Genomic DNA, 22573 nt, shown 5'->3' with positions numbered 1-22573 from the left:
CAACAAGGAAGCCCCCACAGTACGACAAACTGACAGGCACGTAACTATCCTTTAGGCAGAGATATAATGAAAATAAATATATTTACATATTAATATTGGTGGTGGTGTGTGCCATGGAGTCAATGCCAACTCATAGCGAGCCTATAGGCCACAGAAGAACTGCCTCACGTCTTTCTCCTGCGGAGTAGGTGATGGGTTTGAACCTCCAGCCTTTCGATTAGCAGCCAAGAACTTAGCCATCAGGGCTCCTTATATTAATACTAATAATATATTAATAAATTTTAGTGTCACATATACAGCAAGTAGCTCTAAAAAAGAGATCTCTTAATTACATGTGAGCCATTCTCTTGTAACATATGTAACATAAATAACTAAAACTCTTTACAGATCACAAGGATCCAAGAAAGCTAACAAGAGAACAGAGCAATCAGATTCACCTGTAAGGAAATAAGCAAATATCACACTTTCATAAGCCGCCTCATCATAAATGGGTCAGGTACTGAGAAGAAAATGAAGTCTCCACAGCAGGACCTAATTCCATTCATCTGTCTTGGCCATTTAATCTCTGCAACAAAGAATAAGAAGCAGCTTATCAAAAATTGAACCTAGTAAGCAGCAGGATATCTCCCTTTGTAAAATCCAAATAGAGCCGGAAGGCGCAGCACTCAATTACTGAGAAGTTCCAACACACCCACAGTGGATAACTGAAGCCACCGACCCAAATATGCGTCAGAGAACTACCGTGGCCATCTCAAATCATGCATGCCGAAACAGCTACTGCTCCCTGAGTCCTGGATCCAGTGATCACCCTTTGCTTAACTTCAGGAAAAACATATCCACATCCTAGAGACTACAGCAGGAAGCCAGAGGTCAGGAAATTTCCTATATGAAGAAGTATGAGACAGGCTACATAAGTGGTGTATACTTCTAGTCTGCAATAAAAATATCCTCATAGCCAGACAGGGAAGGAGGAAGAGGCCAGGAAGATAGGAAATAATGAGGCTTATGATTTTCCACATATTTGACAGAAAAGAAAAATCAAATAAAACAACTTGAATGACGTTGCAAAGTTTGGAAGCAAAAGCCATCAGCATGTAACGGGACCCTAGTAATTTAGACAGCTTAGGTCGTTCTCTGAGGGGCCTCACGGCAAACAAAAAGAAGTGAAAACAACCTCAGAAAGGAATGACAGTTGCTGTCACTTAGAATGCTGGCTGTGCCCAAAGAGAAGCACTGCTTCAAACAGGGAGCAACTCTAAGAGAGATAAGGCACCAAATGGCTGAGCATTCTGCTATCAGGGTGCTAGAATCACTGCCCGTGGTTTTTCCCCCATCAAGGGCAAAGACTGCATTCTTTTTAACTTGTGTCACAAAGCACCTAGCCCAGTGCACACAGCAGGTACTCAAAAACATTTATTGAATTAATTGTTGATTCCTACTTATACTGACCATTATACAACATGGTCACTGTTTAGTACTTAGTGAAGAATTTTCAGAATGTCACACAAATATCTCCTTACATTTATGGCATGAGATGATCAAACAAAATGACAGGATATAAAGACACTCAAAAGAGCCTTAATAACAGGAGCACACCATTTCCTAGCTCCAATATCCCAATACTGCAAGTCCCAAGTCTAGACAAAATCTTCCAGCACTGACAAGAAGCTCCATTCCTGCACCAAGAAGAGAACGGAAGTGAATCTACTCCAGCCCCAAAGTGGGAAGGGTGGGGACCCAGCACCAGCACCCACCTTTTTGGGTGAGCCTGAGCACTTGATACCTAGGGACTTGGGAGTCCACTTGGGTCCCAGGACAAAACATGGCAGCCACCCCCTCCCTGGCTCCAGAACTGAGAGAAGCCACCCCACACACACTCCATACTCACATGCACTCTCTTAAACGGGGTCGCTCATTCACAAAGAGTTTCTAAAACACTCAGTCTCACACACACTCAAGACTCTCACACATCACAGATTCTTTTTCTTACAATCAGTTTCACACTTGGGCATCTCACACAGTCTCTCACACACTCACACACTCTCACACTCATACTCCCCCTCACTCTCAAGGCCGCTCTCACACACAGTCTCTCACAGTCTTACACTTTAGTCTCTCAGTCTTCCTCACACTCATACTCTCTCATACTAAGGGCTTTTCTCACTCACAGAATATCTCACACTCACAGTCTCCCTCTCAGTCTCTCTCACACTGAGTCTTTCACACACTCACAAAGCTACCCTCACACTTAAGATCTCTTGCACATTCACAGTCTTACAGTCTTTCATACTCACAGTCTCACATACCCAGTCTCTCTCTAGCTCAGGGTCTCTTCCATACTCACAGTCTTATACTGTGAATCACCCTCTCACCCAGTCTTTCACACTTCCAGTCACCCTCACACTCAGGACCTCTTGCACACTCAGTCTTATACTAACAGTCTTTCTCAGACTTACCCTCACACCTACAGTCTTGTACACACAGTCACCTTCATACCCAAGTTCTCTTGTTCTCTCTCTCTCACACACATACACAGTCTTTCTCACACCCAGGGTCTCTCTCTCTCTCACACACACACACACACACACACACACACACAAAGTCTCCCTCACATTCAGAGTCTAACACGCTCAGAGTCTTAAACTCAAGGTCTCACACACTCCCAGTCACCTTCCCAGTCAGGGTCTTTCACACACTCATGGTCTAACCCTCTCATACTAATAGCATGCCCCTCACACTCAGGGTCTCACACACTCACAGAGTCACCCTCAGACTCGGGGTCTTCACATATGGAGCCTCACTCATGCCTAAGGTCTCTGTCACACACACAAACACACACACACACACACACACACACAAACACAAGTCTCCCTTACACCGGGGTCTTGATCTCCGGAGATCACCCTCCCGCTCAGGTTCTCGCACCCTCTCAGGGCCTCTCTCACACAGCGTCACACACTCTTCCGCTGCTCCTCTCACGCGCCCCGGCCCGCCGCCCCGCGTCCGGCTCCCTGGCCCCGGGCCCGCATCCCGAACGCGGCGGCGCTGAGGGGCCGGCCCGACTGGACCCGGCCCGCTCCCCAGTGCTGCCCGCCAGCCCGCGGCCCAGCCCGTTACCTTCCTGCGGTCAGACGCCGCCAGGATGCTCTGTCGTGCTGCGGCTGCGGCCGCCGCTAAGGCTCCGCCCCCGCCACGTCACTCGCCGCCGGATCGCGACAGAACGCGCGGCGTCGGGACAAGGCGCCGTCTCCGTGAGGGCCGCGCTCAAGCACCCGCATATGCGTCCCCGGCCTCTGCGTGCGGATGCCGGTCAACCCCCAGCAGGGCCATGCTGGAGTCCACGCGGCCGTGACCTGAGCCAAGCTACCCTCGCTGGACTGCACCGCCATTCCCAGGCCCTGCAGGGAGCTATATGGCGACGCTCACGTGGGAGCGCTAAATGGCCCCCTCGCCCGGTTTCTATCTGGCCTGGGTCCCACATTCGGGGAGCCCCATACAGCTCACAGGGGAAGAAGCGCTAAACAGCTTCTACACCCAGGTCACAGCAGACCCTGGGCCGAGGGACCCTATGAAGACACACAGACCGGACTTTTCTTCCCATACTCACAGCTCAGGCCTCCCCACGTGGGCCCTCGCAGACACAAAGACAGTCCCTGCTCCCACAGCCAATTCCAGACCTACTTGGGGCTCAAGCCTGAGGACATTTTTCAGTCCTCATCTTCCCTGACCCTGCTGACACCTCTTGAGGGAGCTGTTGTCCTCCTCTCCCTCTGGCTGTTCCTCCTCTGCCTTTTCTGGTAGCTCTGGGGCTCTGCCAGGGCCTTCTAACCTCCTGGGCAGCAGAGCCCTCTCCCTTAGCTTCCTTTCAACACATCTCAGGTGCTGACCATCTCCCTGGCCAGAGTCATCCCCTCCAGACAGTTTATAACTGCACATCTCTGGTTCCTGACTGACTACACCCAAACCTCTCAATTCCCCACACCCACTGACCCAAACAGAGATGGGAAGCACCCTGGACTGTTTCCTCTTCCACAGGCCCTGCGACCCATGATTTTCTTCTCCCTAGCCACACCTGGCAGCTCTGGTGGTACAGTGGCTGAGAGCTCTGTCTGCTAACCAAAAGGTCCATAGTTCGAATCTACCAGCTGTTCCTTAGAAACCTAGTGGGGCAGTTCTACTCTGTTCTATAGGGTGGGGCAGTTCTACTCTGTCCTGTAGAGTTGAAATCAACTCAACAGCAACAAGTTTGGATTTTGGTTTTAGCCACACTGGGATAAGAAGCCCCGGTGGTGCAGTGGTTAAGAGCTTGCTTGGCTAACTGAAAAGTTATAGGTTCAAATCCCTTAGCTGCTCCATGGGAGAAAGATGTGGTAGTCTGCATCCATGAAGATTATAGCCGTGGAAACCCTATGGGACAGTTCTACTTTGTCCTATAGGGTCGCTATGAGTTGGAATCAACTTGATGGCAACAAGTTTGGGTTTTGGGGACACTGCCACAACCCCCCATAGCTTCCAGCCCCTATTCTGCTCCCTCCAACCCATCCCCTGAAGAGGATCCCCCTAAAATACAGGATGGAATGACTTTGTATCTCCCTTGCCTAAGCCCTTCTAGCCCCGTCACCATAGCCCTAAGATGATGATCAGAACCCTTGAGGAAGCCTTAGCTGGTGCTGCCCTTGTTGTGCCCTCTCCCTGGAATATCTTAGGTGTAGATGAGTGTGTATTTGGAGTCATTAGAATCTGACCCTTTGCTCCTGACATGTTTTCTCCTGCCTCCCTGGTCAGGCAGAAAGAGGACCCTAGACACTTTTGTGTCACTCAGTGGCAGCCAATTCACATATCCTTGCAACAGCTGCATACAGCATCTCCAATTCCCAGACCTCTGGCTTCACTCTCTCTCAAACCCAGTTACAGCCACCCACTGAGCACCAAGCATCGAGTCAGACAATCCCCAGCAACATCAATGTTCCTCAGGACCACCCTGAAAGGTACATTTAGTCAACCCCATTCTTTAGATGAGAAAACAGGCTCAAGGTCAGGTGAATCCCTGGGCAACTTGGCTGGGGCTGATAGAGCTAGGATTTGAACCCAGGTCTGCTGATCCTGAAGTCTGCTCTGATTCCATGCTCCCCCTCTGCTGTTGTGAAAACAAGGGTGGCAGAGGGTCTGAAACAGGTCAGGGAGGAGTGAGTGGCTGCAGGGCCACCACAAGAGTGGCATACATGGATGGGTAGTGGGGTACAGCCAAGCCGAGCATGGCCTGGGAATGAGTTTGCTCCCTTTCATCTAACTGAGGCCAGCAAGGCCAGAGCTGCACGAGGGCCTGTGTATCCTGAGAGTCCCTTGCCATTCTCTGGAAAGCCCCTTCCTTCCACGTTTGATTTATAACCTGTGGCGGGGGGGGGGGGGGGGGGGGGGGTTCAGAGCGCCCCCTGGTGGCCAAATGTGTATTGACGGTTAGAGCCTGGACTGGCAAGAATCTGTGGAGAACTAGGCGGGAACTGGCACTCCTACTACCCCCACAGGCCCCAGGCTCCGGACCAAAATATTCAAGCTGGACCCCATCCCTACATACGTCTTTCCACCTCAGATGTTATCTCCGTTTCTTTATCCCTGTCCAAATCTCTGTGTCTATCTCCATTTGGTCCCCAGTCTCTCTGTCACTATCTCTATCCATTTCTCTTAGTCAATCTGTATCTCCAGTCATACCAATCTCAGCCAGGTCTCTCTTCCTTCTCAGTCTCTCTGTCCCCAAAGACAGAGAGGTGGTGGGCAAATGAGCCTGAAGAAGCAAAAAGGACGGGTGATGTCCTAATTTTAGGTTCAAAAGATGTTAAGAACTACAAGTTGTGGGAAGACAGAAGGCTGGGAAAGGAAGTGCAACCAGGGTGACCTGCAGGACTGTCCTTGGCCCCTAGCTCTGAGGTGGCATATGAGGCCTGCTGAGCAGGAAGGGGCAGGGGGAGGGCAGGAGCTACATTCCAATAGGAGTGGTTCAGATTTTGAGTCTAGGAAGGGAGTTGGATTCCAAGAAATGGGGCAGCTCTCGGGGGCAGGAGAATGAAGCCCAAAGAGGGGCACAGGGCCCATGCCTCAGTGCTGAGAGAACCCATCAAAGCCCCAGTGAAGATCCCCCCCGATCACCTTCCTCTCTAAGCCCTCTCACCCCTCTGCCACCTCCCTCCCCTCATGCCAGAGCAGAGCCTAGGCCAGGTACCTTACAGCATCCAGAATACTTTTATTGCTGAAATTGTGATACAGCTGCTTAGAGCCCCATCCAGGGCCCACTGCTCAGGAACAAAGGGAGAGACAGACATCAGGGATGTATGCAATGGAGAAAATTCAGCTCCACAGAAACCTTGTGGGAGAGCACCACAGGCCGGTGTCACGGTCCCTGAATGTAGCCTGGGGGCCCCACCTTAGAAGCTGGACCCAAGTCTCAGCCTATAGCCAGTCATCCACTTGGACCCCTTTGCCACCAGGGCAGGCCCAGATCCTCCATTCCTGCTATCATGGGGAGGCTCACAAAGCACCTCTGGAGCAGAGAGAAAACCTCCAGGAGAGCCCCCAAGGCACCTGGCTGTCAAAGGGGTAACCTACCAGCCTACTCAAGTTTCTGGGCTAGTCCCTATGGACTGAACACCACTCAGCAGAAGCCTCACCTCCTCTCACCCTGGGCCGGCCTATTTGGATACTGGAGAGCCCCTAGGGCAGGTGGCAGTGTGGTGGTGGGTTAGTGGGAGGGCAGTTCGAGGAAACTTTGGGCAGCCTTGGTGCTTCCCTGAGCTGCCTTTCTCCACAAGCACCTAGAAGGTCATGGCACTGGGCTCTGCTCTCATCCCTGGACCACAATTCCAGGGCAAAGGGAATTAGCATCAATACTGTGGTCAACAGCCCGAATGACAGGATCAAAGGCCCTGGGATACAGTTCCCAGAACTGGGGGGCCATGTGCTGCCCCATCCTGAGCCCCCACTCAGGCCTGGCTAGGCTGCTTTTGGAGGTGAGGGAGGTTGGAATGAATGCCCAAGCGCCTGGGAACCATGGAGAACACAATAATCCACCTCAGCTCCAGAGGGAATGGGCCGCCCCCAAGAAGCTATAGACAGACTGCCAAGGAGCTAGGCCACAGGCGCCAGCAGTTCCAGTACATATGGCCAGTAGTAGGCCTACATGGACCTGGAGCTATGGCCAGTATGTGGGAGGTATCACCCTAAGGGCCAATAACCCACCCCTGGACTCTTGGTAGAAAGGACCACAGCTCAGTAACACCCCTCACAAGAAATCTGAGGTGCCAGGGGATTGTAGGCAAGTATGATTAGGCCATAGGGGCAGGAGGAACACATGGCCCTGGAGTTGGGGATTGAGACCAGGTGCCAGCCAATCCACCTTGCAGAGGCAGTCCTGAAGCCACAACAATTCCACCAGCAGCAGGATTCTTTTTATCAAAGGTTCCTTGAGTTTAGACATGACTTCTTCCTTCTTCACGCCCACACAAGGAGGATAAAAAGCAACATTTCACACTATAAGACCCAGGGCCTTGGATGGTTGGTAATAAACCCGTGGGCCACAACAGCCCCAGAGGCCAAGAGAAGCAGCTGTGGCCAAGTCATTCAGTAGTGCTGCCTGGCACTGGAATCAGGGCCCGAGGAGCACGCGTTTCAGATAGGCCAGGGTGGTGGTATTGACCAGCATCTCAATGTGCTCGCTGCCTGGCAGTGCCAGCAATGACACTTGCTGCTCCTGGTGCCCACGCCAGGCCTGGCACTGCAGCGAGCTCTGCAGGTTCACAGTGCCATCACCGTTGCCAAAGTAGATTTTAGGGTCTCGGTCGGGGAAGCTCTCATAGTAGAAGGAGTCTGGTGTGGGGACCCCGGTGCCATAGAGGCAGTGCAGTTGCACACCAGGTGGAATCGTGGCATCGACCAGCCCCTCTGTGTCCTGCCGCATGAGCCAGCCATCCTCAAAGCCAATGTCCTGGAAGAACTGGCGATAGTCCCGCAGTGTGTAGTTGGTTGTGGGTGTGCGCACAAATACCTTCTTAGGTGACCAGGTATAGTTGTAGGGCAGCATCCAGCTGGTAGAGACGGCAGACCGCTGCTGTTCCCGGATCTTCAGTGACTCAATCACCGGGATCCGGTTGTTGTCCCCTGCAGGGAAAGGGTTCTGGTCAGTCTGTGCTCTGGAATGCAAACTGGCTGTAAGCATGCTCACCACCAGGTCCCCTGCCAGACCAATCTAGTGGCCCTGTCAACACTGCAGCAGCTCCACGCTTTTATCATCAACACGTGATAACAACCATCCCTAAATTAGCTTTTTTTGCTTCCCTTAATTTTGCTACATCTGGAAAGCACAGAACCATGGCTTTTTTTTTTTTTTTTTTCATATTTAGTCACCAGGGATTTAGGCAGCACACACCCACAGAGTGATTTACTGTTTCCTCATCTGTAAATGGTGCTCTCCTCCGTGCACTTTTCACTGTGGCCGTGGGCACTGACCATGTCTGAGGTGAAGCAGCAGGTTGGCAGCCCAGAAACACATTCCTCTCTTTTTTTACACTGAGCTGTTTTTCCTTTCCTCGGCTTACCCTGCATTCATCCGGCCCTGGTCTCATCCCACCCACCTGCCTGTGTGCGGACCTGGGCAGCCAAGCCTGCTGGAGATAAGGCAGGAAGGGAGGCTGCAGACAGAGCCACAGTCCTCAGCAAGCGGGAGTGTGAATAACACAAACACACCCATCAGCCAGTAGGGCTTCTAAGGGATGAGCTGGAGTTTGGGAGCAGGGGCTTCTGACCGGTCCTTGACCCATGATGACACATTACCCCACCCTGTACCTGAAAGCGGAGAGGCTTCCTTGACTGACTGTAGGGCCTGAGCTTTGCCTGGTCCCTGGTTCTAGAACCCCTAAAAAAGAAAAGCCCCTAGGGGTCCATGGGCCACCCCCTACTCCCAGACTGCCAGGGCCTGACAGAACAGTTCCCCAGCATCTGAAACAAAGCTCTAAGGGGGCTGATGGGGGAGCTCCGAAAGGGACCGGGGCCTGAACTCCCCCATGACCCCATCTCAGACTCAAGAGGTGACCGTGTCTGTCCCTCCAGGTACAGACAGGGCAGAGTAGGCTGGGATAAGCCCTCACCCTATATCTGAGGCTCTGACCCCCAAGTCCATTGTTCAGCCAACCCAAGGTAACTGCTGGGAGAGGCACCAGCCCTGACCAATATACTGATCAGGCAGTCCCAGTGACTTGAGGAAGAAGCTTATCAGACACAGCCCTGGCTCACTACTCCCCTAGTGAGAGGCAATAGGGGTCCCATCCAGTCCCAGTCCTGCCTACAGCTACAGCTGGCAGGTAGAATGAGGAGGGACAATTGGAAAGAAGGCAGCTTTCCCAATGACCAGGTACGCAGGCCCAGCCAGGTTGCACTTGCTTCCTCCCTGTGTTGCCCACAGAAGTAAATGAGGCTCCCCTGCCCACAGATGGAGATGCAACTCATGAATAGGAAACTAGAGTCCAAATTTCCTCCTCTGGAGAAAGGCGGGGATGAAGAAGTGAGGATGAGAGTAAGAAGGAGGGAAAAGGCTTCCCGCAAAGAACTTTGGGTCAAACCAAGTTAGGTTAGTCAGGCCTCAGCAGAGAGAGAGAGAGAGAGTATGTGTGTGTATGTGTGTCCAACACTTATGCCACTGAGTGTACTTGCTATAAGAAACTTATAAGGGTGATTGTCTAGAGAAGGTAGAATTAGCACTCTTCTTAGATTCTCTTTTAGGAAAAATGTTTGAAAAAGAATGCCACTCTGGAGCAAGACGGGTGCTGAGCCAAGACAAGAGACACGAGAGTGGCCGAGGAGGGCATGGTGGAGGGAAAGAGAGGATGGCATCACCAGCACCAGCACCCCATGCTGGGCCAGGGAGGGTCTTACCTGAGGCCAGGACACGGAGGGTCTTGGCCACGCCCCCCCAGGGCGCACCCAGTGCCACGAAGGCACAGATATACTTGTCCTTCCAGGCCTGCGGCTGCTGCTGCAGAAAGTAGAGTGTGTACATGTTGCCCATGCTGTGGGCAACCAGCACCACAGGGCCCCCGTACAGCTGGTGCATCTCCTCGATCATCTTGCGAAGGGCCAGGAAGTAGGGCCCATTTTCATCTGCAGGCCAGAGCCAGGCAGGGGTCAGGCAGGAAAGGTTCTGGGCCCCAAACCACTGACTATTTCTTAGGTCAGACCCAGGTCTGGGTGAGTGAAGAGAGTGCTAGAATTGAGGTGAGAGTGACCTGGTTTCTCCATGTTTCCATGAATGGAGGAGACAAAGGGGCTCCATGTCTCCACCTCAGCCTCTTTAGCTCTCCCCAGGGCTCATACGCCCAGAGGTCCTGAGGTGAGGGATGGGGAAGGACATGGACAAGACTGATCAGGTGTGATGGCTGTGACCTCTCACCCCCCATCTCACTGCCCAACACTTCAGGGGGGAAGGGGACATCGTGGCTGCTTACTCTGGGCTGGATGCCAGGGGCCTGTGGGGAAAGGGAGAGCCCAGAGCCTACGGTGTCTGTGACTTCCTTGTCCCCACCTCCCAAGACCTCAGGGAGGGGAAGAGAATGGTTGCTTACTTGGGGCTCGGCGCCAGTCATAGGGGGCCCCCCGGACATCCTCACCCCGTGTATAGCCCCAGCCCACAAGGCTCTCTACCATGGTGTGGAAATAGGAACCTGTGGACAGAAATGCACAAGATTAGAGAGGTGACAGCCAACACCAGCCACCCACAACTCCCCTGCGAATGAGACTGTGACATCTACTGCAGAGAGGTCACTGGAGGAGTGCTATAGGGCTCTACACCTACACAAGTCAGAGACAGCTCATGGGCTGTCTCCCTCAAACTGACAGGGCTCTTCCCACTTCCAGCAGAACCCCCAGTCCTATGCTCTAGGGGGCATAAGTGAGGGCTACATACCCACACTGCTTCTGCTGGGATCCAGAAACTCCAGCGAAAAGGTCTGTCCAAAGCCAGGGACACGCACATCCACACCATCAGGGAACTGTGTGGCCCGAGACGTTCCATTGTAGATCAGCCTGTCACGAGGGGATACTGAGCTGGTAAACTAGAGGTAACACTTAGTTTGGTATGACCCAATACTTTGCCATTTTCTGAGCCATACCCCTCTCCCGTCCCCAGATCTGGTCAGATGTATAGTGGAGACAAAAAAGTAATAAAACAAGTTTGTAAAACACAGATCGGAGTAATCATATCCAAATGAGAACTCCCACCAAGGTTCACTCCAAAGACCCTGACACTGGAACACTGTCAAGGCAACAGTCCCTTCTCCTTGATGTCACCTGCCCAAGAATGAGGATACTCATCTGAAAAACCCCCATGGCCACGGACCTAGTTGGGAGAAGGAAGGGCTAGTCCTGGCCCTCCCATGAACACACTTGACCCCAAGAGACAGTCTAAATCACAGGCACCCATCACCGCATCACCACAAATCTAGTTCCTGCTACCCACCACAACAAGTCAAAGGAGATGGTAAGCACAGTGCACAACAGAACCAGACAAGAAAGACCTGCCTCAGGGCTTGAGTGCCTACGGCCTCTGTGTGCCATCCCTTCACCCACCCAGGGTGGAGGAGGGGGCAAGGCCTAGAGAAAGGATGGGAAAACACGAGAAAGGGCTTGTACAGACCCAGGTAGGTACAGCTGGCTCCCACTTTTTCTGGACATTAGACCCAGGAACCAGCCTCCCTCCCCCTCACACCATCTGCACTAAACAAGGGGCACAGTGGGCAGCTCCCACCTTCATTACTAACTGTGTGGTAAGGATCAGCATGAATCCAATTCCCAAAGTGTGGAAATAGATCCAGTCTTCACCTTCCCACTTCTCCATCCTTGTCTCCAGCCTCTCAGCCCCAGCTAGGTCAGAGCTCACACGTTAGAAAGACACCTTCTTTCAGACACCAAACAGGAAGATGCGAGCCCCTGCTGGAAGAGGCATGGGGGAGGGGGGACTGCATCAAGGTGGGCACTTGCCCAGGCACAAGTCCAAGGGGGTACCAGACAAGGTACAGAACGACTTTCCGAGGTGTCACAAATATGAAAGGAGCCTGACTAAGGCAGCCGGACAAGAAGGAGGAAGGCATTTCTGCTGATGTGGTGCTGCTACAGTGTCTATTCATCTTGAAATTGGGGGGTGGCGCACAACTTAGAGATTGCCCCTCCATGCTCAAATTGTCAGGAAGCAGGGAAGAGTGCAACTTAGAGATTACCCCTGAACACACATTACCCTCATTACACCCCACCTGCTGGCTCTCATTGACACTGTGGGTTCATTAATTTGCTGGAATGACCCACAGAATTCATGGAGAGTACAGCATACTTACGCTACAGCTTTATTACAGCCGAAAAGAATACAAACAGAAGAGACACATAGGGTGAGGTCTGGGAGCGGTCTCCGTGTTGAGCTTCTATGTCCAAACAGGGATGCGCCACCCTCTCCCGTGCTCGATCACCAAGCAGGAAGTTCCATCTGAGCCTTAGGGCTCAAGGTTCTTGGCCTCACCAAGTGGCCAAGACAGATTACATCATGCCTCCTCAGGCTTAGCACCAAGCTCCCAGATGTCCCTCTTGGTCTGGTAAGCCCCTACTCATTAGCGTCAGGCATTGGTCTGGCTAGACAGAACCAAGAACAAAGGCCAAATTGCTTTTTGCAAGGTGATTCCACACCTTGCACCATCCATGGAGGAATGGAACAAGCTATGTCCACGTGTATAGAGACCAAAGTTTATTAGTGGTTACCAGGGCAGGAGGGAAGGGGAAAGGGGGGTTACTGCTTATTGTTATGGATTGAATTGTGTCCCCCAAAAATGTGCATCAATTTGGTTAGGCCATGATTCCCAGTATTGTGTGATTGTTCACCGTTTTGTCATCCGATGTGATTTTCCTATGTGTTGTAAATTCTACCTCTATGATGTTAGTAAGGCAGGATTACAGGCAGTTATGTTAAAGAGGAAGAAGTCAATCTACAAGATTAGGTTATATCTTGGTCGATCTCTTTTGAGATATAAATGAAAGAAGCAAGCAGAGAGACAGGGGGACCTCATATCACCAAGAAAGTAGTGCCAGGAGCAGAGCATGTCCTTTGGACCCAGAATCCCCGTGCTGAGAAGCTCCTAGTTCAGTGGAAGAGTGATGACAAGGACCTTCCTCCAGACCCAACAGAGAGAGAAGGCCTTCAGCTGGAGCAAACACCCCGAATTTGGATTTCTAGCCTACAAGACTGTGAGACCCTGGTGGCTTAGTGGTTAAGAGCTATGGATACTAACCAAAAGGCTGGCAGTTTGTTCGAATCCACCAGGCACTCCTTGGAAACCCTATGGGGCAGTTCTACCCTGTCCTATAGGGTCGCTATGAGTTGGAATCAACTCAATAGCAATAAGTTAGACTGTGATAGAATAAACTGTGTGTTGAACCCATCCATTTGTGGTATTTCTGTTACAGCAGCACTAGATACTAAGACACTTACAGAGAACTGAATTTCGGGTTATGGCGATAGAAAAATAGCATTAAGGATAGGGCTCCACAGCCGATTATTTTAAGAGTGCTGTCAATAAGTTGTACACCTGTAAAAAGTTGAATTGGCAAAAGGTGTATGATACGTATATTTACAACAACAAAAAGAGAGTAGCAGCTGAGGCTACTTATGTACAGCCAAACATCTCTTGGGATTTGGTTCCTTGGTTTGCAGGTTTAGGGTCATGGTTTCATGGAACATCCCAGTTAAATTGGTCTAATAATATGTTTAGTGCTTCTGTTTTACCTCCTACTTCCTTGCATAGCGCCTGGGGTCTTAAAAACTTGCAAGCTGCAATTCGAAGCACAACAATTGGTCTCTATTCGCCTAGTGCAACAGAGGAAGAAGAGTCAGGAGTAGGAGGAAATGGAATGTGTCGCTAATTATCTCCATGAACAATTGCCTCCTTTGCCATGAGACCAGGAGCCCTGGTGGTGCAATGGTTAAAGAGCTCAGATGCTAACCAGAAGGTCAGCAGTACAAACTCATCAGCTGCTCCACAGGAGAAAGATGTGGCTGTCTGCTTCCATAAAGATTTACAGCCTTGGAAACCCTATGGGGCAGTTCTACTCTGTCCTACAGGTTGCTATGAGTCGGAATCAACTTGATGGCAGTGGGTTTGGTTGGGTTTTGGCTATGAGACCAGAAGAACTGGATGGTGCTGGGCTACCATAACTGAATATTTTACCCAAAGATTCTACAGAAGAATCCTGATCAAAAGAAGGAAAGTGTAGAGCAGAATTTCAAATTATTGTGGAATCTAGACTTTCTGGAGCCATAAAGCTGGATGAACCCACAAAACTATTGCCCCGAGATAATTCTGAAACCTTAAGCCAAAAATATCCCCTGAAGTCTTCTTAAAACCAAACGATAGGTTAGCTTAACTAGTAAAAAATCTCTGCCTTGAGCATTATGTTAAGATCTATCTATATGGGATCAAACTGACAACAGTAACTCTAAGATTAGGTAGGAAATTTAGGGGGTAGTAAATTTATGTTAATGGGGGAGGAACAACTCAGAAAAGGGGGGGTGAGAATGGTTGCACAACTTGAAAAATGTAATCAATGTCACTAAATTGTACATGTAGAAACAGTTGCATTGAATTCAGTTTTGCTTTGGCTTTCCGGAACAATTTCCTACACTTGGCTGGGGGGCCATCTGGGATAAGCTACAGATTGCCCTGTTGAGAGGAGGCTCCCAGGATATTTATACTATTGTTGGGGATCATGTCAACTTTCTGTTCTGGAAAGCCAAAGCAGCCTTGTGGTGTGTGGAAGTCTAAGCAGGTCAGAGGACTAATGAAGGCAGACAAGCCCCTCTCAGCACCAGCCTGCCCCTCCAATTGGTCATGGCTCTGGTGCAAAAATAGAAATGCAGATCAACAGCCCAAAAATAACCCTGAATCACACACAGAGAAGGAAAGAGCCCACGAAAGCAGGCATCATAAACAACAGGGAAGGGCAAGGTGCCTGAAGAACTAGCTAGCACGCCCACAGAAAAAACTTCTAATTTTTAAGGCTCCATTTAGCTCAAATCTTTCTTTTCTTTTTCTTTTTTTTTCTTTTTTTAAATATTTAACAATTTCTATACACACTATTCGGTGACACTGGTTACACTTTCCACAATGTGTCAGCATTCTCATTATTTCCATTCTGGTTGTTCCTTAATCTAGTTTCCTCTCTCTTCCCCTTACCTCCGATCTTTGGTCTAGGGTAAATGTTGACCTTTAGGTCTCACGTAGACGATTGTTTAGAGGAGCACAGTATACTCACAGGTGATGATATTTATTTTATGAGTCACTCTGTCTTTTGACTGATAGGTGACCACTGGGAGTAGTTTGAGTTTCAAGCTTAAGGGGTATCCCAGGGTGACAAGTCTCAGAGGGTCCTCTAGTCTCTACTGGCCCAGTAAGTCTGGCCTTTTTTTAGGAATTTGAATTATGCTCCACATTTTTCTCCCATTCTATCCAGGACCATCTATTGCATCCCTGGTTGGAACGGTCAACGGTGGTAGCCAAGCACCATCTAGTTCTTCTGCTCTCAAGGTACGTGAGGCCATAGTTCATGTAGACTATTAGCCCTGTAGACTAGTTTCTTCTTCGAGTCTTTGGTTTTCTTCTTTCTCTTTTGCTCCAGACACACAGAAACCAAGAGTTGTATTTTAGGTGGCCACCCGCAAGCATTTAAGACCCCAGACACTACTCACCAAACTAGGATGTAGAACATTATCTTTGCAAGCTACGTTATGCCAATTGACCAAGTTGGCCCCTGAGATTATGGTCCTAAGCCCTCAAACCTAGTAACCCAATCCTGCGAGATATTTGGTTATGTCTAGGAAGTATCCATAATTGTGTCCCCTATGTGCTTTATTTTATATATAAATATATATGTTGCACAAACATGTATATACATTTTCCTACAGAAATACCTATACGTGCATACCGTATATTCATATGTGCTTACCTACACATATATAAGCATAGATATCTACTTATGTAACCACTCACATATTTCTTGGTTGTTATTACAGCAAAAGCCTTTCTTGAGCACTAACTGTATTCCTGGCTTCAATACTATAAAGATACAACAGAGACATGGTCCCTGCCTTCAGGTTGCTTAGTCTGAGAGAACTTCAGCTCAGTCACACAATTCTGGGTGTAACTCTTGGTTCTGCCACTTATCAGCTGAGTGGCCCTAAGCAATTTTGTAACCTCTTTGAACTTCCCAGATTTCTTCATCTGTAAAACAGGTTAAAAAACAGTACCTGCTTCACAGGGAGGTTGTAAGGCTAAATAAAATAAAGTACATAAAATGTACAGTGTCTACATTCAATAAACTGTCATTCTCATTCTGTTATTATCTTATTATCAGGGAAACATCCTTGGAAACAAAGTTTGGCATGGTGTGAGGAGTAGAGGAAACATTCAAGCGGCCTTGGGAAAGGAGGAGTTAACAGCTCTGGGGCTAGGCAGGGGAGACTTCACAGAAGGACTAAGTCAGGTTTCAAAGGCTGAATGAATGTCCCATTGCCATCAAATCGATTCTGACTCATAGCAACCCTGTAGGACACAGCAGAAATGCCCAATAGGGTTTCCAAGGCTGTAATCTATACGGAAGCAGACTGCCACATCTTTCTCCCTCAGAGCAGCTGGTGGGTTAGAACCACCGGCCTTTCAGTTAGCAGCCAAGTGCTTAACTGTTTTGCTACTAGGGCTCCTGTGAAAGGGTGTAGGAAGATGGAATTTCGGAGCAAAAGAATAGCATGTGGAAAGGCATGGAGATAAGGCACGCCCCAGAAAGAACAGGCAGCAGGAGGAGCAAGAGTGGGCAGCTCACAGGCAAGGGCAGGGGTTGGAGCCATGCTGAGCCTATGAAGAAGGGCTGCAGCATAGAAACCACGTGTGGAATATGGCTCTGAGAGGCAAAGCAAAGCCTGAACTGGAGAGGGCAGAGAAAAGGTGTAAGGACAAGAGCAGCAGGAAGGGAAATCCTGTCTGGGAGAGTACAGAGGCGATGCTAACCAGATTGAGGGAGTGGGGTGGGAGAGAGGTCAATGACTTTGGGGTTTCTTGAGGTAGGGATGACATGAAAAGGGGCTCTGGAGGCCTCTCTGAGTTCCACTGGTGAGCAGCACTCTAAGCATATGCCCCTCACTCTTACCTGATATTGTCAATCCAGCAGTCAATGATGACAGGCAGCAGCATTTCGAGGTTAAGCCACAGTGTGAAGTAGCTGTCTGTCTTCTTGGAGCAGAGGTAGTGCACGACCGTTGGCTTGTCCAGCTTCGCCTCCAGCTGGTTGCCCAAATCACCAGGCACTGCAGGGGGCATAGGGCATCCATGAGGCCCTAAGCGTGACAGGCTGGAGACCCCTGAAAACCTTGGAAATGCAGCAGATCCCCCCCTCCCCAAGAACAACAGATAACATGGCAGATCTCCCCCTTTCCACACTTGAAACTGAAGATAGTACCAGGGGCAGGAAAGCCAGAGAGCAGAGACCTTGACCCAGAGGTTAGCACCAGCCTGTTTTCCCTTCCGTATCTTCTGAAATCGCCAGGGCACCATATCCACACAGAAAAGCTGCCACTGCTGTGCGGCCCACCGCAGTGCAACAGAAGCCTACAGGCACATACCCCACGGGGGCTTGTGAGGGATCTGGCATGTTTTGGGGAGGCCTCTGACACTCTTCCCAACCCCAAACCAAAAAAACCAAACCCACTGCCGTCAAGTCGATTCCAACTCATAGCAACCCGATAGGACAGAGTAGAACTGCCCCACAGAGTTTGCAAGGAGCACCTGGTGGATTTGAACTGCTGACCTTTCAGTTAGCAGGCATAGCACTTATCCACTACACCACCAGGGTTTCCTTCCCAACCCCAGGTAAAGTGAATTCCCTAGATCTGCCCTGGCACATGCTCCTGGCCATTCAGATTATTAGAAGGGGGTTCAGGCACAGGTCACTTCTCCATGCTCACCTGTTAAATGAGATCTTGTTTTGGATCACCTCCCCCCCAAAAAACACACAGGTCTCTCTACACGATTTCTGCAGCTCGGCTGAGAGCTGTGGCTGGGAGGAGCTGGGAGACCCCTCTGAGTTCTAGAATCCCCAAAGATTAGCCAAGGATATAGCCTTGTCATCAACTACACAACTTCAAGGATTAAGCTCAAATGCTCCCCCCCCCCCCCCGCCCCCCACAGCAATCCCAGGCTACAAACAGGGTTGGCAGAGCCTGATTCACCCTGAGAGAGGGAGTAGGGAACAGGACAGAACACTAAGCCACTTCACCAAGCAAAACTGAATCCAGAGAAGGTGGAAGGCTTGTGGAGGGAGATGATGAACAGAAACACACCTAAGAGAAGCTCATACTGGTATCTTCCAGCCTCCTGAGGTCTCCAGGCCTCATGAAGTCCAGAGTTCAGTAAGGTCCTAGAGGGTAGATCACCTTGAAGGACCCAGCATCTGGGCACACCTAGACCCTATGTCAGAAACAGCTATCCTGAAACAACACACCATTCTAGCCACAGTCCCATGGGGGTAACTGTGGCCAGGCCTCTAGGAAGACCTCCCTCCACCTCAGCTGGCCTATCAAGTCCCTCGGGCCCCTGTGACACTGAAACCCATCCATGTTGCCCCACTGCCTAGCATGCAAGGCCCTTCACAGTCTACTTACTCCTATTGACCTTTCAGGTTTCACCTGCTCCCATATACTATGTTGTGAACACCTCCCAAACACAGCTCCACTTCGATTCCATGAACAACCAGTGCTTGATTCTCTTGTTCATTTATTGGGCGCCAACTAGGTGTGCCGGGTGTGCCCTCCCTGGGGACCATCCCACAGTGTCGAGAGAGGTGAAGCCTTCACCTCCCTTTATGATGTGGACGCAGAGGGGTGGAGACCTCCAGCATGATGTGGGTGTAGACTCTGGATGACACGCCTGTGAACCGGGCAGGGCAGTGCAGAGACCTTGGTCACTGGCTCCACTAAAGAGGAAACAGTCAAAAGGGGAAGTCACCGGATCTGCTTTGCCTGGATATCCTTTGCCCTGGTCAGGCCTGTATGACCCCGAAAAATAGCAGAGACTGCTTCCTGACCCATTCTGTGCCCAGAAGTAGGACAACAGCCATCCACATACCTTTCCTCCCCAATAACACTGGGAGGAGGTCATCCTTATTATCCCCACTTTACAGATGTGCAGACTGAGGCTGGAAGAGGTGACAATGGCTTGCTTACAGTCCATTCCCCCTGCCCAGGGTCTTCTGTATCACTTTTCCCTATTATGTGCCCAGGAACAGCTCATCTGCTGTCTACTGCAGGCTCTCTCAGGGTTAATGCCAGCAGCCTCACTCCCTGAGAACTCAGGCAGGTTAGGATCCCAGCTGTTCTGTGACTCTGGGCAGGGCCTGAGGTACCTCTGATGTGACCTAGGATAACTAAGGACTGAAGGTATTAATGAGTGTAGAATTAGCATCAATCCCAATAACAAAGGTATGAGGCATGGACTGCCTGCTTCCAATGCCACATCCATCACTCAGAACACCACAGGTCCATTCCTGGCTCCCTGCACCCCCTAGGATAAAATCCAGATGTCCTAAACCAGTCATGAGACCTGTACAATCCACCCCTCCCCCCACCTCCATTCCAGCCAGTCTCCTTCACATGTAGTTCCCTCTGCCTAGAACTGTCTCCTGGCCTCATCTCCAGCTTTACACTCCAGGAAGCATTCCCTAACACCTACCCATACAGGCTGGGGTGGTGGATTCTCTGTGCTTGTTCAACACAGACCTCATCTCTGGGGATCATTGTTAGACCCACCCTGCAAGCTTAGGGAAGACAGGGCCAAGTCTGCCCAAATCCCAGGGTGAACCTGGGCCCAGCATCCCCCTGGAACATGTCCTGGCCTGGAGGTCCTGGTGGGGGATCCCTTGCCCACCAACCTACCCTTCTATGATCTGCATCACCCGCATTAAAATACCCCAGCAAACACAGCATGGGCTTCATGCTGCAGCAGACTCAGTATGTCATTATGCCTCAGTATGCCTCTGCTCTCAGGAGTCCTGGCTGGCCACCCACACACCAGTTCTGGGTGGGAGTGATGGCCTGAAGGAGGCACCCAAGGCCCCACAGACAGAGGCCTCACCCCTGCCAGCCACCACAGGAAGACACTGTGGCTCCTGCAGGGTTGCTTTATCTGGGATGGGGGCCAGAGCAAGTGGCCAGGGAAAGGGCAGACAGGGGAGGTCCTCAGCCCCAGCCCCAACACAGCCTGATCCAACTAAGTCAGGGTCTAGGGTTAGAGCGCAGGCTTGTGGATGAACAGTCCCTGACATCTACCTGTTCATGGCCCCTGGCCCAACCCTTACCTCTATCTTCAGTTACCCTCAATTTCCCTTGGGCCCCTCCCTCAGGCCCAATGCCATCCATTTAATAAGTTGAGGGGTGCAGGGTGAGCCTTGGAAGCCAGCTAGAAAAGCAATCCTTTCCCCCAAAGAGCTTCTTTTCAGTAATGCCCTCTGAAACCTGTGGGACTGGAAGAGGGGTGAGGGAGACAGCCTTCCAGCCAAGACAAGATGAGCCCTAAGGACCCATCTCTGAGGCCACCCAACATCCCTCACCAGCCTTCAGGAGCGGGGCCTTGGTCTTCCCAGCTAAGAAATGGGAATAAGAAGCAGCAGGGCTGGGGGTGATGTGGCCAGGCGGACCCATGGACAACGGTACGGGAACTCCTACCCACCCCCCATACTGGACGGGAGCAGGTGGTGGGAGGCTGACCACACCCACGACCAGTGAGGTGGGGGGTGGAAAGATTGACTCCGGTGACAAAACAGATAAAAGGTAACAGGCTCCCCCACCCCGTGCTTAGAACAGATGCGGACGCGGAAGACAGCAACGACGCACCCCGTCAGTCCGGCAGGAGGGGCGGACAGACCCACTACCGAACGAGCGCCTCACCCAGCACCACCGGGGGATGACGTCGGGCCGGGAGCCCGGGGTCCGCGAGCAGCGTGAGCAGCAACAGGAGATCCAGAATGCCACCCGGTAGCAAGGCCGCGCGGTTAGGGCAGAGGCAGAGACCCATGGCGTGAGCCGGCGACTCGGGTCCAACATGCAGGTTCTGCGCTCCAGACTCGTGCCTAGGCCCTGCCGCCTGCTACGAGCTGAACCTCGCCACCCGCAGCAGCCCGCAGCCGCCGGGAGATCGGGGCCCGCCTCCCGCAAACAGCCTGCCAATAGCGACTTGCCGCCAGGCGCGACCCTCCCAGTCTAAGCTCGCCGCCCCGCCCCTGACTACCCCCAGGCTTGCCCCCATGACCGCGCTGCGCGCCGAGCGCATCGATCGATGGAGAAGCCGCAAGGCTCTCCTGCTGTCAGTCCCCGACCGGGCGGACCCAGCTCGAGGCTGATTTGCAGCAAACCGACCTCCAGTACCCGAAGTCCACGCTGTGCCACCCTCACCTCCCTGACCTGAAAGACCTGGAACGGGCCGGTCCGAGGGAGAACTCGGAGTCCAGTACTCGCCACTGTTGAGGAACAAAGCAAGGGAAAGAAAAGCCTACGTTTGTCCGGGCCAACTCTTGGCCTTAAAGGACCAGGAACTGACCAGGACTGTTGTGCAACCCCAACTCTGTTTCTTTTCACCCTGCCCAGAGGGCACCTGGACTCAGCAACTCCCACCTAGGGACCCCCCCCCCCCAGTCTGCCCCAAGGTTAGGGATGCAGGTGGGACGAAGAGAGATTCCCTTCCAGAGTGAGAGGTCCCATCCTGCCCGTTTTAGGGGCGCGGAGTTTGGAGTCAACTGACCAGAAAGAGCAGTTGGGACTCAGGGTTGGGAGTTGGCTAGAGCCCCGATCCAACTCCATGGCCCATTTGCAAGTTCCCCTGCAGAGCAGGAGGGACAGCCGGAACTTGTGGTGGTCCTTCACTCCCACCCAGCACCAACCTGAAGATTCAGAGAGGACACAGACTACCTGAGTGAGAAATCCAGTAAGAGTTGTCCAGGTGACTATAAGATAGAAAATGATACTGGTGAGGAGTGAGCTTCTTGGATCAAGTGGACACATGAGACTATGTGGGCAGCTCCTGTCTGGAGAGGAATGAGAAGGCAGAGGGGGACAGAAGCTGGCTGAATGGACACGGAAATACAGGGCGGAGAGAAGGAGTGTGCTGTCTCATTAGGGCAAGAGCAACTAGGAGTATATAGCTAGGAGTATATAGCAAGGTGTATATAAATTTTTGTATGAGAGACTGACTTGATTTGTAAACTTTCACTTAAAGCACAATTAAAAAAAAGAGTTGTCCAGGTGGAACAACAGAGTGGGCAAACACTTGACACTAGTAATATGCTGGCATGTTGACTACCAGTGGGGCACACCTCGAGCATGTTTGGGGCATAGAGGCCTTGACCCTCCACAATCCCCTCCCATGGGCCAGCCCTACTCTGATCATACTGGGCTGGTCCACAGACCTTGTCCTGCCCTTTCCTTCCTTCTGCGTAGGAAACAGTTGACCTTTCCAGG

At 51.3% G+C, this 22573-nt stretch overlaps 2 protein-coding genes across 13 annotated transcripts in view; both read right to left on the bottom strand.

The window, feature by feature from the left end:
* Positions 1-3739, bottom strand: part of SLC7A6 (solute carrier family 7 member 6) — a 34448-nt gene extending 30709 nt beyond the window's left edge. The window contains exons 1-2 of one of the 5 annotated variants that reach the window (XM_049864562.1): positions 3118-3739; positions 438-565 (exon numbers count right to left, since the gene is read on the bottom strand). The gene's annotated coding sequence lies outside the window, so the exon portion shown is untranslated. Of the gene's footprint in view, positions 1-437; positions 1044-2876; positions 3081-3117 lie in introns of those variants that run through there. The other 4 variants (XM_049864565.1, XM_049864563.1, XM_049864566.1 and 1 more) reach the window with 4 other exon arrangements.
* A 2483-nt stretch (positions 3740-6222) lies between these two features.
* PLA2G15 (phospholipase A2 group XV) lies at positions 6223-21628 on the bottom strand. 8 transcript variants are annotated; one of them, XM_049864660.1, is made up of 8 exons: positions 21512-21628; positions 18920-19038; positions 18407-18483; positions 17218-17374; positions 10946-11064; positions 10605-10703; positions 9919-10143; positions 6223-8148 (listed from the first exon to the last, which is right to left on the bottom strand). In XM_049864660.1, exons 2-8 carry the CDS (start codon positions 18961-18963, stop codon positions 7637-7639), a joined length of 1233 nt encoding a protein of 410 aa, XP_049720617.1. In that variant the 5' UTR covers positions 18964-19038; positions 21512-21628; the 3' UTR covers positions 6223-7636. The 8 variants fall into 8 exon arrangements, with proteins under 8 accessions (XP_049720617.1, XP_049720616.1, XP_049720615.1 ...); XM_049864659.1 differs by having other exon boundaries at positions 21521-21628; XM_049864658.1 differs by lacking the exon at positions 21512-21628 and adding an exon at positions 21008-21090.
* Positions 21629-22573: the final 945 nt, after the last annotated feature.

This window comes from Elephas maximus, chromosome 21 (assembly GCF_024166365.1).
Source record: "Elephas maximus indicus isolate mEleMax1 chromosome 21, mEleMax1 primary haplotype, whole genome shotgun sequence".
In the NCBI taxonomy this organism is placed as follows: domain Eukaryota; kingdom Metazoa; phylum Chordata; class Mammalia; order Proboscidea; family Elephantidae; genus Elephas; species Elephas maximus.
The sequence above is the reverse complement of the archived record's forward strand: the minus strand, read 5'-3'. Positions and strand labels throughout refer to the sequence as shown.

Excerpts from the sequence above, each read along its gene's own strand:
- PLA2G15 (XM_049864656.1), bottom strand. The coding sequence starts at position 21,134 with ATGGGTCTCTGCCTCTGCCCTAACCGCGCGGCCTTGCTACCGGGTGGC. Across the intron at positions 17,375-21,007 it reads TCATCCCCCGGTGGTGCTGG|TGCCTGGTGATTTGGGCAAC; the intron begins GTGAGGCGCTCG and ends TGCCCCCTGCAG. Across the intron at positions 8,149-9,918 it reads CCTCCGTGTCCTGGCCTCAG|GGGACAACAACCGGATCCCG; the intron begins GTAAGACCCTCC and ends CTTTCCCTGCAG.